Here is a 13,595-nt window from a genome sequence, read left to right as displayed (position 1 = left end):
GGGCAGGACTGTTGGGGGGGGGGCGGGGAAGGGCTGCACGCTCCGCAGACAGCCCAGACTGGACCCAGAAGGGGACAGGTCCCCAGGCTGGAGGACCCAGAACAGGGCAGGTCGTCGCAGCGGCCTGGAGCCTCATAACATCTCAGGCTGTGAATGCAGCAATGCACCTGTTCTGTTGCCAGGTTAGCTTGTCCCACCCCTCACCCGCCCAGGAAAGAGCAGTGTCCTCGTCTCCTTGCTGAGCCTCCGGCCTCCCTCACGTAAGGACCCTGTGATGATACTGGGCCCAGCCAGCTAATCCAGGATCATCTCCCCACCTCAAGATCCCATCTGCAAAGTCCCTTTTGCCCTGCGGGGTCATTTATTCACAGGTCCAGGAACTAGGATGTGGACATCTTGGGGGACCATTATTCAGCCCACCACAGGCTTGAATCTGGTGAGGAAGTGAGCTTTACAGATGTCAAGAGAGAGCATTCCTGGCAGAGGGAAGGGCCAGTACAAAGGCCTTGAGGCAGAAGGGTGCCAGGCTCCAGCAGTCCCAGAGGGCAGGAGTCCGCCAGACCAGGGGTACATGCCCACCTGAAGTCTGCAGTGAGAGGAACACCAAGGAAGCTCCTGGGATGGCTGGGCAGTGAGGGGATAGAGAGTCGGAAGAAACGCGTCCTGGAGTCAGCCCATGTGGGCCTCAGGGCCTGCACCCCGTACCCCTAGTTTTCACTTTAATATACCAACAAAAAAACAAACTCGTTGCTGTCAATTCCGACTCATAGCAACCCTACAGGACAGGGTAGAACTGCCCCATAGGGTTTCCAAGGAGCAGCTGGTGGATTCGAACTGCCGACCTTTAGGTTAGCAGCCGAGCTCTTAACCACTGCGCCACCAGGGTGCCTACTGATATACCTGGAGCTCCATAAAAGAACGGGCCAGAGCCTTTAGTGCCCTGGCCCCGCCCTCTGGTGGGCAGTCCTGGGCAGCACCTACCGGGCCAAGCCTGTGGCCCTCACACCCACACCTCTCACCACATCTTCCCATCCGGCCACGGGGCTCTCGTTCTTCCTGTCTGGAGAGAAACACACTTTCATGCGTTTCAGGAAACTAATCCTGGAACAGACCCTCTGGGACGCCAACTTTCAAGGACTGCACTTCCCACTTCCTCTAAGATGCCACCTCTCTATGAACTTCTGCTTTTCATACTGAGGGCAGCGCTTTTTGGGTAATTTAAATGAATTTTTTTCTATTTATAAAAACAATACCTAGTTTAAAAAATGCAATTCCTACAACTCAACAATACCCAACTGAAAAATGGGCAAAGGATCTGAACAGACATTTCTCCAAAGATCTGCAAATGGCCAACAAGCACGTGAAAAACTGCTCAATGTCATTAGCCAGGAGGAGATGCAATCAAAACCAGCGAGGCGCCACTTCACCCCCACTAGGATGGCTACCATCAAAAAGAAAATAAATTGCAAAATAACAAGTGTTGGCGAGGATGTGGAGAAACTGAACACCTCAGAACTAATATTGGGAGCAAACGTAGAGCCGTGGAGGTCTTGGTGGTTCAGGGAAGTTAACCAGGTACAGTGTGACCCAGCTGTTCTGGCCTGCAGCGGCCCAGCCCTAAGGCCCCTGTACCCCCTCGGCTCAGCGTGTGCCACTCTGCTGGGGCAGGGCAGGGGCAGGAGAGACACAGAAATGAGCCCACCAGCCATCCCTGAGCCCCTGACCCTACCCCAGACGTGTGTGGAGCCACCCAGGGGTCTTGGTGCTGCAAGAAAGAAGCGGCCCAGCCCAACCTGACCTCAGAGGGACAGAATACCCACTGGGAACGGGTCAGACAGGAAGGGTAGAGACATGGAGGACGCTGGGGACAGCCACCATTGACCAAAAGTGCTGACAGCAAGCCAACAATTCCCAAGGTTTATTTCTGTAAACGGGTATGACACAATTTAAAGCGAAAGGGGGAAAAACCACACAAAAACCGTGTTCAAAAGAGAGACCAGGACGGAGTGCCACCGCGTGGAGGACGGGACTCACGAGCACACACAGGCCATGTGGCCAAAGCGCCAGACGACCACACAGCTGTAATAAATGCAACATCCTCAGAGGCTCTTCCCTGTAAACATACCCCATGCAGCTGAGCAGTCACCAGGTGAGAACAGAAACAAGTCAGGGCTTTCCTTCTACGCCCGAGCACAGTGGCGACACTTCAAGTATTGAAAAGGAAGAAACGTAAGTATGTATATACTGTCTGTACACCAGGGTGTGACCTTTGCACTCGGGGCTGTGGGTACCACAGATGACTCAGGACAATTCAGGTGATTCAGGTGGAGCCGAGGAGGCTAGGCCAGGGGAACCTGGACACGTCACCCGAGCCAGGCCTGGCCAGAGGAATAAGACTCCTCGGACATCAGGACATGCTGTCAGGGCCTGGGTGTTGGCCAGAGCAGGGCTGCTGGGCAGATGTTGGGGGAGGACAGGCGGACACACCCAACATCTAACAGCCACGAAGCAGAGCCCCTGCCCTGTCGTGCCCCCACCCTTCCCAAACTAAAGGTCCTGAACACCTACGTATTTTCTACTTAAAAACATAAAAACAAGAAACAAGGGAGCTGCAGGAAAACAAAACACGCTATAGACTGAAGTGTGAGAGGTGGCGACGCCCGTCCTGGGCTTCGAGAGCACGGCGCTTCGTACTGTCTGTCCTCAAAGAACATGGCCACCCCACTGCATCTTTCCTCTGGAAAGGGGGGGTTCCACGCTGGCAGCCTGCCAGCGAGTCCCAGACACAGCGCAGTCAGACGCACACACGCGCACGCACGCAAGCTATTTATATATGTACGTATGTATATTGTCTGTACACACACCTGTAGTGCAACACCGGGAACAGAGGCCGCGTGGCAGCGGTCCTTTTTGTCCCCAGCCTCTATCTGCATAAAGTGCTCGTGGGTTACAAAGCTGGTGGGGGCTTGGGGGTCCCAGAGAAGGAGTGGAGCCAGGGAGGCCCGCCGGGTGCCCAGGACAGCAGCTTTGGCTTCGAGTCGGCAGCGCCATATCCAGGGCCTCACTGGACCTTGCTCAGCAGCAGGCAGGAACGCCCTGGGTTCTTGCACGGCTCTACCGGCTACATCTCACTGCAGCTGCGGGGCAGGTAGGACACTGGCTCGGAGGGACGTGCCCGTGCCCGCAGTGGGTGGCAGGAGGAGTTCTGAGATCCTGGGCTGTGAGCTCCACCAGTCTGTGGACTGACTGCCCGTGGGTGTGAGGCACCCTGCAGTCACCACCGGTCAGGACCCAGCAGCAGCTCGGCCCTCGGTGGCAGGTGGGGGCAGCAGCCCCGGGTGCATCCAGTCCGCAGCTCCAGCTCTCCACCCGGGTCCCCTGTAGTGAAGGCCCACAGGCTCATCCAGACCAGTGCGGCCAGTGTCCGCCACTCAGCGCCGAGCGCCTCAGAGCGTGGGGTCCAGGGTCAGGCGCAGAGGCCGGTTAGCAGGGCCGAGAGTCTCCGCTCGATGCACAGCTTGCCTGCGGAGGAGCAGAGTGTGAGGGGTGCCCACGCGGGGTCGGGGCTGCCCCACCCACCAACCTGGGCCCCTACCCAGCATGCTCACACTTGGCGATGTTCTCCACGTCCGCCTGATCCACAAGGATCTGCTGCAGCCCCTCCATAAGCAGCAGGGCCTTGTGGTAGCGCTGCACACAGTCCTCACGGCGGTGGAACATCTCGTCCAGCGCCGCCGACTGCACCTGCGGGAGAGGGAGGCTCACCCTGGCCTTGGCTCCCTACTCAGACACCCCCAACTCCCAAACCCCCAGCCCCGATCCCCCAGCCCCCACAACACCCCAGCTGCCGCTTTCCACCCGGCCCCCAGGCCGCACCGTCTGCACGGCGTGGCTGAAGATGAGCTTCTCAGCGGTGATGCTGTGGACGCGGTCCATGAGCCGCTGCTTGTCCAGGAAGAACCTCTGCAGCCGCAGGCTCAGGCTCTGGCAGGACACCACGCTCGACTTGTACAGCTCGTTCAGCTTGCGCACCACTGTGGGGGCAGGGTGCACGGCTCAGGCCTCCCTCGGCCCAGGCCATGGGCCTGCGGTGCTGTCCTCCAGGGACACGAGGGAGGCAGCCCCGGGCAGCCAGCAGATGCCTCCTCCCACCAGGCCCAGGGGAGCAGGAGGGCAGGGGACTGCTCGGCCCGCAGGGAGCCCAGGACCCACGTGCTCAGGGCTTGAAGCTCTGGCAGATTTTCTGCCAGCAGGCGAGATGGTGATACCACGAACATCTCCTAGCCCGCTGGCAGAGCCCTGCCCACACCAGTACAGAGCTGGGTGAGCAGGGACCCACCCAGCCTGCAGGGGTGCAGGCGCACTCCACAGGAGACAGAGGTAGCACGCCCTCTGTGCCCCCACAAGCGGCCTCAGAGCAGCGCCCAGGTGGACCACATCCTGCAGACCTGCCCTCCCAACCCACCTCCAGCCCAGGACCCTTGCCTCAGCCACCGGCACCCATTTTCCAGGCCGGACCTGTACAGCGTGGGCCCCCACAGCCCACAGTGGACATCCCCGGCACCCTCCAATGCCACATGGTGCTCACCCTGCTTCACAGTGGATGACAGGCAGAGCTTGCCAGCCCGGATCTGATCGATGGCCGCCTGCAGCCCTGCAGACAGCAGCTCTGCCACCTTCAGGTACAGCACCAGCTGCTCTGCAAAGCTGGGGGACAAAATGCATCAGGGGGGCACCCTGGGGCCCCTGCCATGCCCCCCCAGTTCCCCTCAGACCCGCAGCGTGACGCACCTCCACTCACGGCTCAGCAGGCTGATCTGGTCGGCCACTAGGCTCTCCTGCAGCTGGTACTCGGGGCCCCCGGCTGCCTCGCCGGCACTGCCTTTCAGGGCAGCGATCTCCAGCACATGTTGGACGAAGGCCAGCGTGAAGCGCAGGCCATGCAGGGTCTCCGTGTGCTCTTGCTGGGGAGGGTGGGGACTCAGGACCATACCTTGCTCCAGGTCAGACAGGGTCCCTCCCCACAACAAGGGTCCCTCCAGCCAGGGGCCAAGAGGCAGGTACACCTCCCACCAGGAGGACGGAGCCTGGCCCTGCCTCCCACCCCAGCCACCAGTGCGCACCTCCATGAGGGTCTCCTCAGGCAGGTCGGGGGCCTCAAAGGTCACAACCCCCTCCAGGTTGGCGGCAATGGGGTCGACATAGCTGCAGCAGTGTCCCGGGTCAGGAGGCTCGGGGGCGGCAGCCTCACTGCAGGCCCCGGGCAGCAGGTGGCGACCGGAGGAGGAGCCGGCTGAGCTGAGGGAGCCCGAGGAGCCTACTGTGGGAGATGCTGCTGTGAGGGGCGCCCAGGACAGCAGGCTGGGCCGCGGAGGGAGGGAAAAACAGACCCAGGACCCCCGTGAGGGCGCCCAGGACAGCGGGCCGGGCCACGGAGAGAGGGGGACACAGACCCAAGACCCCCGCAGGGGCACCCAGGACAGCGGGCCGGGCCATGGAGGGAGGGCGGCACAGACCCAGGACCCCCAGACCTCGTCGCCCGCACTCGGCCCACTGGACGTCCCAGGAGCCAGCTGCACCACAACACTCAGGGAAGAGAGAGGAGCACAGCAGTCAGAGAGCCAAGACCCCGGGAGCCCCTCAGCCCCCTCCTGCCCACCCACCACCTGGTGAGGCCTCACCTGAGAACATGCGGGTGCGGGGGCCCTGCGGCGGCGTGGTCCCGCTGGGGGGGGAGCCCACAGTGAACACCACAGGGGAAGGGCTGCTGGCGCCCCGAGCGCGGGCCCCGGGGTGCAGGTTTCCTCCAAAGCCGGTGGAAGGTGCTGCGAGGGTGAGAGGTAGGCTGAGGGTCGCTGCGGGCCGCTTGGCCCATGCCCAGGAGCCCCGCCCAGCCTGTGCACCCACCGATCTCCATGGGCTTCTCCTGCAGGCTTTCGGTGCTGCCTGAGTCCAGAGCCTGGGTGCCGAAGGCCGCCTTCAGAAGCAGGTCGGTGAGGCGGCCAGTGCTCAGAGACCTGCAGGGCGGGCCCGGGACGGGGCTGCATGGGGAGGCTGCCCTCACCACACACCCCCCACCTTTGTCCCCCTCTGAACAGACAGGTGAACCGTGACTCAGCATGGGGTCACCTCCTGTGCTCACACGCCCAGCCCCCGGCCTCCATGCCTCCACTCACCTGCCAAAGGGACCCTTGGCCTCCTCGGGGGGCCGCAGCCCGGGGCCCAGTGGTTGTGCCTGGAAGGGCCCCCCGTCCGTGAGGTCGGGTAGCGTACGGTTCCGGGGAGGTGCCACCATCACGCCCTGCCGGGCCAGGAGGGCCAGCAGGTTCTGCGAGCTGGGTGTCTTGGGGAAGTCGAACGAGGGGCCAGCCTGGGGGACGGGGCAGTGTGAGAGCCAGCGTCCTCACGGGACGGAACAAAACCCAAGACTCAACGGAGGTCGGGGAGGACGGCCTGAGAGCAGCCTGAGGGGAGTCTGTGAGGCCGTCAGCACACGGGTGTATGTTTGTAAAAGAGAAGAGGCATGTCAAGGCACTGCCCCTGAAGTGAGCACCAGCGGCTCCCTCACAGACCACGTTTGCAGACTCCTGTACACGCAGCTGTCTGCTCTGTACTAGCCGCTGTTCTAGTTACCACCACAACAAACCCTCAAACGATACTCTCATGTAGCTATTACTTGTGGCCCCATTTTACAGATAGGCAAACTGAGAAAAAGGGAAGTCCATAATTTGCCCGATTTTCAAGGCCACCCTTAGCTACCCTGAAGAAAGGAATTGGCAAGCTCTCTGTGAAGGACCACACAGTAAATGTTCCAGGCTGTTGCAACTCAACTCTGCCCCAGGAGAGCAGCTGCACACAGCATAGTAAGGCGTGGGGCGCAGGTGTGAGGCACACAGCTAGGTCAGTCAGCAGCAGCGGAGTAGCGGCAGCCCCAGCCCCATCCTGGGAGCCCCACAGCCAAGAGAAAAGAGGCGCTGGCAGGCCCTTAGAGGGGTGCTAGACGTGTTCAAAGCAGGTCTGGGGGGAGCCTCAACCCGCCTCTGGGCCTCCAGAAGCAGTGGCCCATACAGGTCTCCCCTGTGGGTCTGGGCCGAGCAGATGACTGCAGGTAGCTGGTGCGCGCCCAGGCAGGTGCAGCAGGGAGGCCTTGGCGCATACCTGCCGCCTCTCTTTCCACAATGGACTCCCCAGCCACCCCACAAGCGCCCCCAAGTGCCTCTGGCTCCAGATGGAGCAGGCACCCTGTGTGCCGTGGCCCTTACCTTGGTGGGGGAGCCCAGGATGGGGGGCAGGGGGCTCCGCTGCAGGAAGTCGGGGAGCTTGGGTGAGCCGCGCAGGGGCCAGCAGGCTGACAGCGGGGGGCTGGCCTGCAGGGGGCCAAACGCAGTCCCCAGAGGGTCCGTAGGGGGCTTGGGCAGCTTGGGGCGCACAACATGCAGGTCCGAGAGGTTGGGGGCACTGTGCAGGCGGCAGCCTAGCCCGGTGGCACGGGGCGAGTGGTCGGGCGCGGAGGAGCCTGGGGGCGGGGGGTGGCTCGCATCACCTTCCATGCCCACGGTGCCCCACAGCACCCTGGGGGCCCAAAGAAGCAGCCAGAGGGGCTCCCACACCTGCCCAAGCACAGCACTGTGCAGTAGGGACACAGCCAGGGGTCCAGCCCCACCATCTCGTCAGCAGCCCTCACGCCTTATCCTCACTGGTTCGACAAGCTGCAGTGGGCCAGGGCGCCAGACTGTCCAGGCCGCCTGCCACCCAGCCCGCCCCCCAGCAAGCCCACCCACCTGGCCACGGGAACTTGCCACTCCTTATCTCAGCTCCTTGAGGGGAGGGCGCCCTGCTCAAACCCGGCCTCTCGGGGATGGTTCCGACTTTGAAAAAAGAGACAGAGGAGTGCAACAGGTCAGAGCTGGAAGAGACACTGTTCTCGATCCCTGCCCCGCAATCCCAGCCCAGGGAGGTGCATCCAGGGCTCTGGCCTCACCTTGGGGAGAGGGCGTGTAGGGCCGGGCCCCACCCAGGGAGAACCTCCTGGCCAGGGCAGCTCCATGCTCAGCGTGGGACGGGGGCGAGGGACTGGCCCGGGAAAAGCCCAGGGGGCTGGTGCTGCCCGACCTGCGGACGGCGGTGGACCTGTGGGCGGGCAGGTGAACGGGCGGTGAGAGGTGCCCAGGCCTCAGCGCTGCTACCTTCACGCCGGCCCTCGCCAGGGAAGCGTGGGGGCTAGCCTCCTCACCGTTCCCACCTACAGCTGCAGCCCTGAGGGCCCGTGAGTGACGGGGACGGCACCCTTCCCACCCACCTTTACTCCCATCTGCTGAGACCTCCCGCAACACGCAGGCGCTGTGAGCTCCGGGTGCTCCACAGCCACCGGAACGCCGTCCCCGTCAGCAGGGCCCCGGCCATGCTCACCGGGGCGCCGCATACTGGGCGGGCAACTGCAGGTTCTGCTCGATGCGTTGGTAGTTGTGCACCTGCGTGGGGACCGGGATGGGGACGGATACGCCGCACCTGCCGCTGGAGGGGCCAGCCCGGCTGGGGGAAGAGGACACAGTCACGTGGGGCAGGCGCCAGGCAGTCCACATCCCCCGGGGCCTTGGGCTGCGGTCAGGGGACAGGCCAGGAGAACAACCAGGTCTTGGGCAAGGGCTCTCGTGGGCCCAGGGGAGTTGCCCCCGCCCCCCAGGCAGATGTGACACCGAGAGAAGCCCAAACCCAGCTCCGGGAACAGCTAACCCACTGCCACCCCCTGCCCAGGGCCTGCCACAGCACAGGCTGCTCACCCTGAGGGGCTGGGGGAGCCGCTGTAAGGTGGGGACGGAGATGGGGTCCGGCCGTGGCTCTCCAGGCCAGCAGAGACCACCAGTGAGCTCCTGGTGGGGACAGAGGAAACAGGTAAGGTGTATGTTCAGGCCAAAGGTGTTACACAGACCTGGACCCTCCCCATCTGTTCCCAGAGCAGAGCTAAGTGCCAAGACCAGGAAGGTGGGAGGGAGGGGAGAGAAGGGGATAGAGGGGAGGGGAGGGGATGCCAGGTGGGGATAGAGGGGATGGAGGGGAGGGGGTGGCCAGGGGTGGGGACAAGGGGAGGGGAAGCTGGGAGGAGAGAAGGGGAGGGATGGCCAGGAGGGGATGAAGAAGAGGGTATGGCTGGGAGGGTATGGCTGGGAGGGGACGGAGGGGAGGGGATGGCCGGGAGGGGCCCTGCTTAGTTCAAGCACTCTGGTCCTTCCCAAGCAGGGTGAAGGCAGACGCTTCTCCCTCCCAGGGTGGGGCAAGAGGAGACTAAGCACCACCCACCGTTGCTCCCACTTGAGGTGGAGAGGGTTGGGGTGCGGGGTGGGGTTGGGGCTTACCCACTGCACAGCAGACTGTCTGCTGCGGCCTTGGCACCGGGAGCCTCGGCCCCCAGGTCACCTGTGGGTTGGGACATGGTGAGGTGGGACCAGGAGTACACTCAGGAGGGGCACCCACAGGGCGGGCCCTCCCCACCCGCCACCCTGAGGGCTCCACGCTGCTCAGGATCCCCTGTACTCCCCCCTGCCCCACACCTGGGAACTGGGCTGGAACCATGACAAAGTCATCGGTGTCACAGGATGAGTCCTTGCTGCTGCTGCCGGAGTCCCTGGAGCCTTGCAAGAACGTAGCGGCGTCGGCCGGAGAGGTCAGCGTCTTCTGCAGCTGCTGCATCTCCCCGAGGGACTAGATAGGCGGATGGGAGTGAGCCGGGCACGGTCAGCATCCCGGGACTGAAGAGGGACGACACTAACCCCTCCCTGGTGCCCCCCCCAGTGACGGCCAAAAAGGGGCTGCACACACGAGCCCTCGAAGTCACCTTCGGAGGCCCTGACCCACCAGGCCGCTCACTGCACGCCACCCTCACAAGCTGCCCATGCCCAGGGAGACCCCACTTCAGGGGCTGGCAACTCACCGGTGGCGAGGCCAGGTGCGAGGTGGAGCTGCCGCTGGAGCTGCTGCCAGAGCCAGAGCTGGGGTACGAAGGCACAGGCACCGGGGCGGCTAGTGGGGAGCATTAGTGTGACAGCGTCCTCCTGTCGGGCTGGCGGCTCCCGCCAGCCTTAGTGTGTGCCAGCCACAGCGGCTGGCCGGTACTTGCCCAGGACAGAGCCACCCAAGGCCTGGGAAGCTGGGATGTATCACCTTTCCCCCAAGCGCGTCCTGCCCTGTACCCTCAGCCGGGGGGGACCTGTGGCCTGGGCTAACGCTTCTGCGGGCCCAGCTGCCATGGAAAACCAGCAGCCCGGCTGTCTCAGGAGCCACCCCCAGGCCGCAACCCTCCCCAAGCTTGCAGCGGCTACATCCACTGAGGTCTTGAAGGCCCCTGGGGTCTACAGCGACCAAGGTCACCCAAGCTGGATGAGGGCCCAGTGCCAATACCCTGACTCCCTGGGTAGGGCTGCAGCCCAAGGCCTCCAACCGTTCCCCGCCCCCTCCCCCCCGGCACAAGGCGGGCACACAGCCCATCCCAGCCTGAGGCACCAAGCGGGACTCAGCAAATGGGGAAGGGAGACCCACAAGCCCTCCGTTGGAGCCCCAGGACCCGCGAGAACTCACACTTCTTAATGGAGGAACTGGCATCGAGGAACGGGTGATGGAAAAACTCATCTGCAGGACAAGAGAAGTTCAGGGGGGCTCAGGGGACAGGGGGGACCTCAGAGGTACTCTTAAGTTTCTCTGAATCCCACCTCCCATCCCAGCCCCTGCCACACAGGTATCTGAGGGACGTGGCTGCAAACCCAGGCGTTACAGCCTGCATGGCTGAGACAGGGGCTCCAGCCTGGAACACCTGAATGCCACTTCTCAGCTTGGAGGCAGCCACACAGAGACACCCCACACGGCTGTCTTTGGGGAGAAGCTAGGAGGCTGGGGCCTGGGGCAGGGGCGCACCGAAGTCCATGCGGTCCTTGTGGTTCCGCTGCAGCAGGGCCAGGAGCAGCTGTCTCAGGGGGGCCGAGGTCTCCCGGGGTATGCTGAGGGGGCGGGAGGAACAGGGCAGGATTAGCAGGCGGCCCATCCAGGTGCTGAGCCTGACAGAGGCTCCGCAGAAGGCAGCCCCCCGCCTGCCTGGGGAAGGGCCACTTACGTGGGGATCAGCGTCTTGTTCTTCTCATAGAAGAGGCGGAGGTCCTGGGGACTACTGGCCTGTGAGAGCAGTAAGGCTCATGAGTGCCAGCTGAGCTTCCTCCTGGCCCGCTCCTGCCCCTCCCAGCTTTCAGTCTGGATGCTTCTTTGCCCGCCCCTCCCCACCCCACCCCACCACAAACGCCTGCCTCCTCCCCCAGGAAGCCCCAGGATACCATGGCTCCTGTCCTCCCCCCCCAACCCCCGACCGTGGTGGTGCCATCGGGGCCACCTGCGGGAAGCCAGACCCCAGGGTTGGGGCAGAAGCCCTGCTCCGTATGGAAATGGTAGGTTTGGCGCCTTCTGAGAGGCGGTTTCCTTCTTGACACTACCAAGCCACAGAAAGAGGCTCCAGACAGCACTCACTCGAGTGGGCACCAGACCTGGGGACCGGGCACTTGTGTGCTGCTGTGCTCACTTGGCTGTGCACTGAGAACCGCCCGGCATGGCACCAGCCTGGGCTCCAGGATCCAGCACGTGTGCTCCCCCGCCTGCCCGCTGGCTGAGAACCGCCGCGCTTGGCACAGGGCCCCGGCTCCCTGCCCGGGGCACCGTCCCCGTGACGCTCACCTGGAAGGGCGCCTTGCCCGTCAGGCACTGGTAAACGATGGTGCCGATGCTCCACAGGTCCGCCTTGCCGTCGTAATGCTGGGACATGATGACTTCAGGGGCCTGCGGGGTGAGTACCCAGGCACTGACCAATCACAACGGGCCAGCCCAGCAGCAGCCAATCAGAGGCGTCGGAGGACTCCCTCCCCGAGGGCCCTCCAAGGCGGACGCACCATGTACATGGGAGAGCCGCAGAGGGTGGCGGCCATCATGTTGCTCTGCAGGTACCGTGCGAACCCGAAGTCGGCTGTGAGGAGAGAGACGCGCTCAGGGGCCGCGGTGGGGTCCCCGCTGCACACAGTCCCGCCCCCGAGGCAGCGCGGCAGCCTCACCGATCTTGACGCGGATGTTGTTGGGATTGGCGCGGCGCCCGCCGGGGTTGGACAGCAGGATGTTCTGGGGCTTCAGGTCGCGGTGGATGATGCCCTTGCTGTGCAGGAGCTGCATGGCACCCGCGATCTGCTGCAGGAAGAGCCGGATGGTGTCCTCGCTGAGCGTGCGCATGGCTGCGGGGAGACATGGCTCAGCGGGGGCGGCGGGCACCCCCCCACGCAGCCCCTGCCCAGCCTCGACGTGACCCCTGGGTGACCCTCCCGGGGCTCCCCCATGGCCATGCACCCCCAGCCGCACACCTGCCACCTCAACGCCATACACCCTCTGCCCTGCCTGAGCCGCCCCCCACTCACCCCTCCTTGCTGTGGGCTCCGCCTCAACACCCCTCCCCATCCGCCACACAACAGACACCCTCACACACACACGCACCACACACACCCATGCAAACACCCTCACACACACTCTGACCACTCACACACCTTCACCCCACACTAAGCGCCCCCTGCTGCCAATTCCAGACAGACCCCACCCCTATATGCGAGCCAAGAGACACAAATTCCCTCATCTCCCACCATCCCCCAGTGGACTCACTCTGGGGGACAGGGCACGTGTCCCACCAGCCACTCTGCAGAGACTGTGCTCGCCCACTGAGGGGCCTCAGAGACCCACAGTGTGCTCCACACACCCAGACCCAGGCCCACCACAGACGGGGAGACACAGGGGAGGATCCCCCAGAAGCAGACCAGCTGCACACGCCCTCTCTCACACAGGCTCTGGGCCCTGTCAGACCACCCCCACACCCCCCCCAAGTTCCAGACCCCATGCCCAGGGATGGACCCTCCCCTGAAACACAGACTGGAGCCGCAGAGAAAAGCAGAGACGCCTGCAAGCGCACACAGACGCCACCCGCGGCCCAGAGCAGGTGGGGCCCGAGGCTGGCCTGGGGCCAACCCAACACCTGTGCAACCCAACAAGCGCCGGCCGCCAGCCAGGTCACACCAGCCCCAAAGGTGACAGTGCCCACGGGCAGTCAGGCAGCTGCAGGGGAGGGAGCGAGCGCCGGTGGGCTCAGCAGGACACATCTCTGCCACGTGGGGCACAGGGCCAGTGGGCAGCCCCTCACAGGGCTCAGCGCCCCAGGTGACAACAAGCAGGACGTGGGGGGTGGGGCTCCAAGAGGCCCTTCCCGCCCTGAGACGCTGCCCCTGCCACGAGGACGAGGACACAGCAGCCAGTGCGTCCCCCATGGGGAGGCATCCAGGGCCCCTGCTCTACATTCCCTCCCTGGGACCCCAAACGCCCACTCCAGCCAGGACCTGGCGCACATCTCAGTCAGAGCTCCTGACCCCAGCTAGCCCCACCGGCTTCCCTTCTGACCATCCAGCTGCTCAAGCCCAAAAGCCTGGACTCTTTCTGGCCTCGTGTGCACGTGTACATGTGTGTTCATGTGTATGCACATGGATGTACGTGTGTGTTCATGCGCATGCACATGGATGTACGTGTGTGTTCATGTG

General features: G+C 63.8%; 1 protein-coding gene across 1 annotated transcript in view; it reads right to left on the bottom strand.

Moving 5' to 3' along the window:
* Window positions 1–1,909: 1,909 nt before the first annotated feature.
* The window catches only part of ULK1 (unc-51 like autophagy activating kinase 1), a 35,680-nt gene continuing 23,994 nt past the window's right edge, over window positions 1,910–13,595 (bottom strand). The window contains exons 11-33 of the mRNA XM_023739304.1: window positions 12,081–12,254; window positions 11,922–11,995; window positions 11,710–11,811; window positions 11,102–11,160; window positions 10,906–10,988; window positions 10,573–10,623; window positions 9,929–10,017; window positions 9,549–9,699; window positions 9,354–9,414; window positions 8,781–8,870; window positions 8,410–8,532; window positions 7,982–8,130; window positions 7,782–7,868; window positions 7,263–7,516; window positions 6,177–6,370; window positions 5,908–6,017; window positions 5,682–5,825; window positions 5,124–5,320; window positions 4,792–4,964; window positions 4,589–4,707; window positions 3,877–4,034; window positions 3,609–3,744; window positions 1,910–3,522 (exon numbers count right to left, since the gene is read on the bottom strand). Of these exons, the coding sequence (XP_023595072.1) occupies window positions 3,467–3,522; window positions 3,609–3,744; window positions 3,877–4,034; window positions 4,589–4,707; window positions 4,792–4,964; window positions 5,124–5,320; window positions 5,682–5,825; window positions 5,908–6,017; window positions 6,177–6,370; window positions 7,263–7,516; window positions 7,782–7,868; window positions 7,982–8,130; window positions 8,410–8,532; window positions 8,781–8,870; window positions 9,354–9,414; window positions 9,549–9,699; window positions 9,929–10,017; window positions 10,573–10,623; window positions 10,906–10,988; window positions 11,102–11,160; window positions 11,710–11,811; window positions 11,922–11,995; window positions 12,081–12,254 (2,834 nt within the window). The 3' untranslated portion in view covers window positions 1,910–3,466. The remainder of the gene's footprint in view (window positions 3,523–3,608; window positions 3,745–3,876; window positions 4,035–4,588; window positions 4,708–4,791; window positions 4,965–5,123; window positions 5,321–5,681; window positions 5,826–5,907; window positions 6,018–6,176; window positions 6,371–7,262; window positions 7,517–7,781; window positions 7,869–7,981; window positions 8,131–8,409; window positions 8,533–8,780; window positions 8,871–9,353; window positions 9,415–9,548; window positions 9,700–9,928; window positions 10,018–10,572; window positions 10,624–10,905; window positions 10,989–11,101; window positions 11,161–11,709; window positions 11,812–11,921; window positions 11,996–12,080; window positions 12,255–13,595) is intronic.

Source organism: Trichechus manatus, unplaced genomic scaffold, assembly GCF_000243295.1.
Source record: "Trichechus manatus latirostris isolate Lorelei unplaced genomic scaffold, TriManLat1.0 scaffold00131, whole genome shotgun sequence".
NCBI lineage: Eukaryota > Metazoa > Chordata > Mammalia > Sirenia > Trichechidae > Trichechus > Trichechus manatus.
Note: the sequence above shows the minus strand (reverse complement) of the source record. Positions and strands in the feature narration are given on the sequence as shown.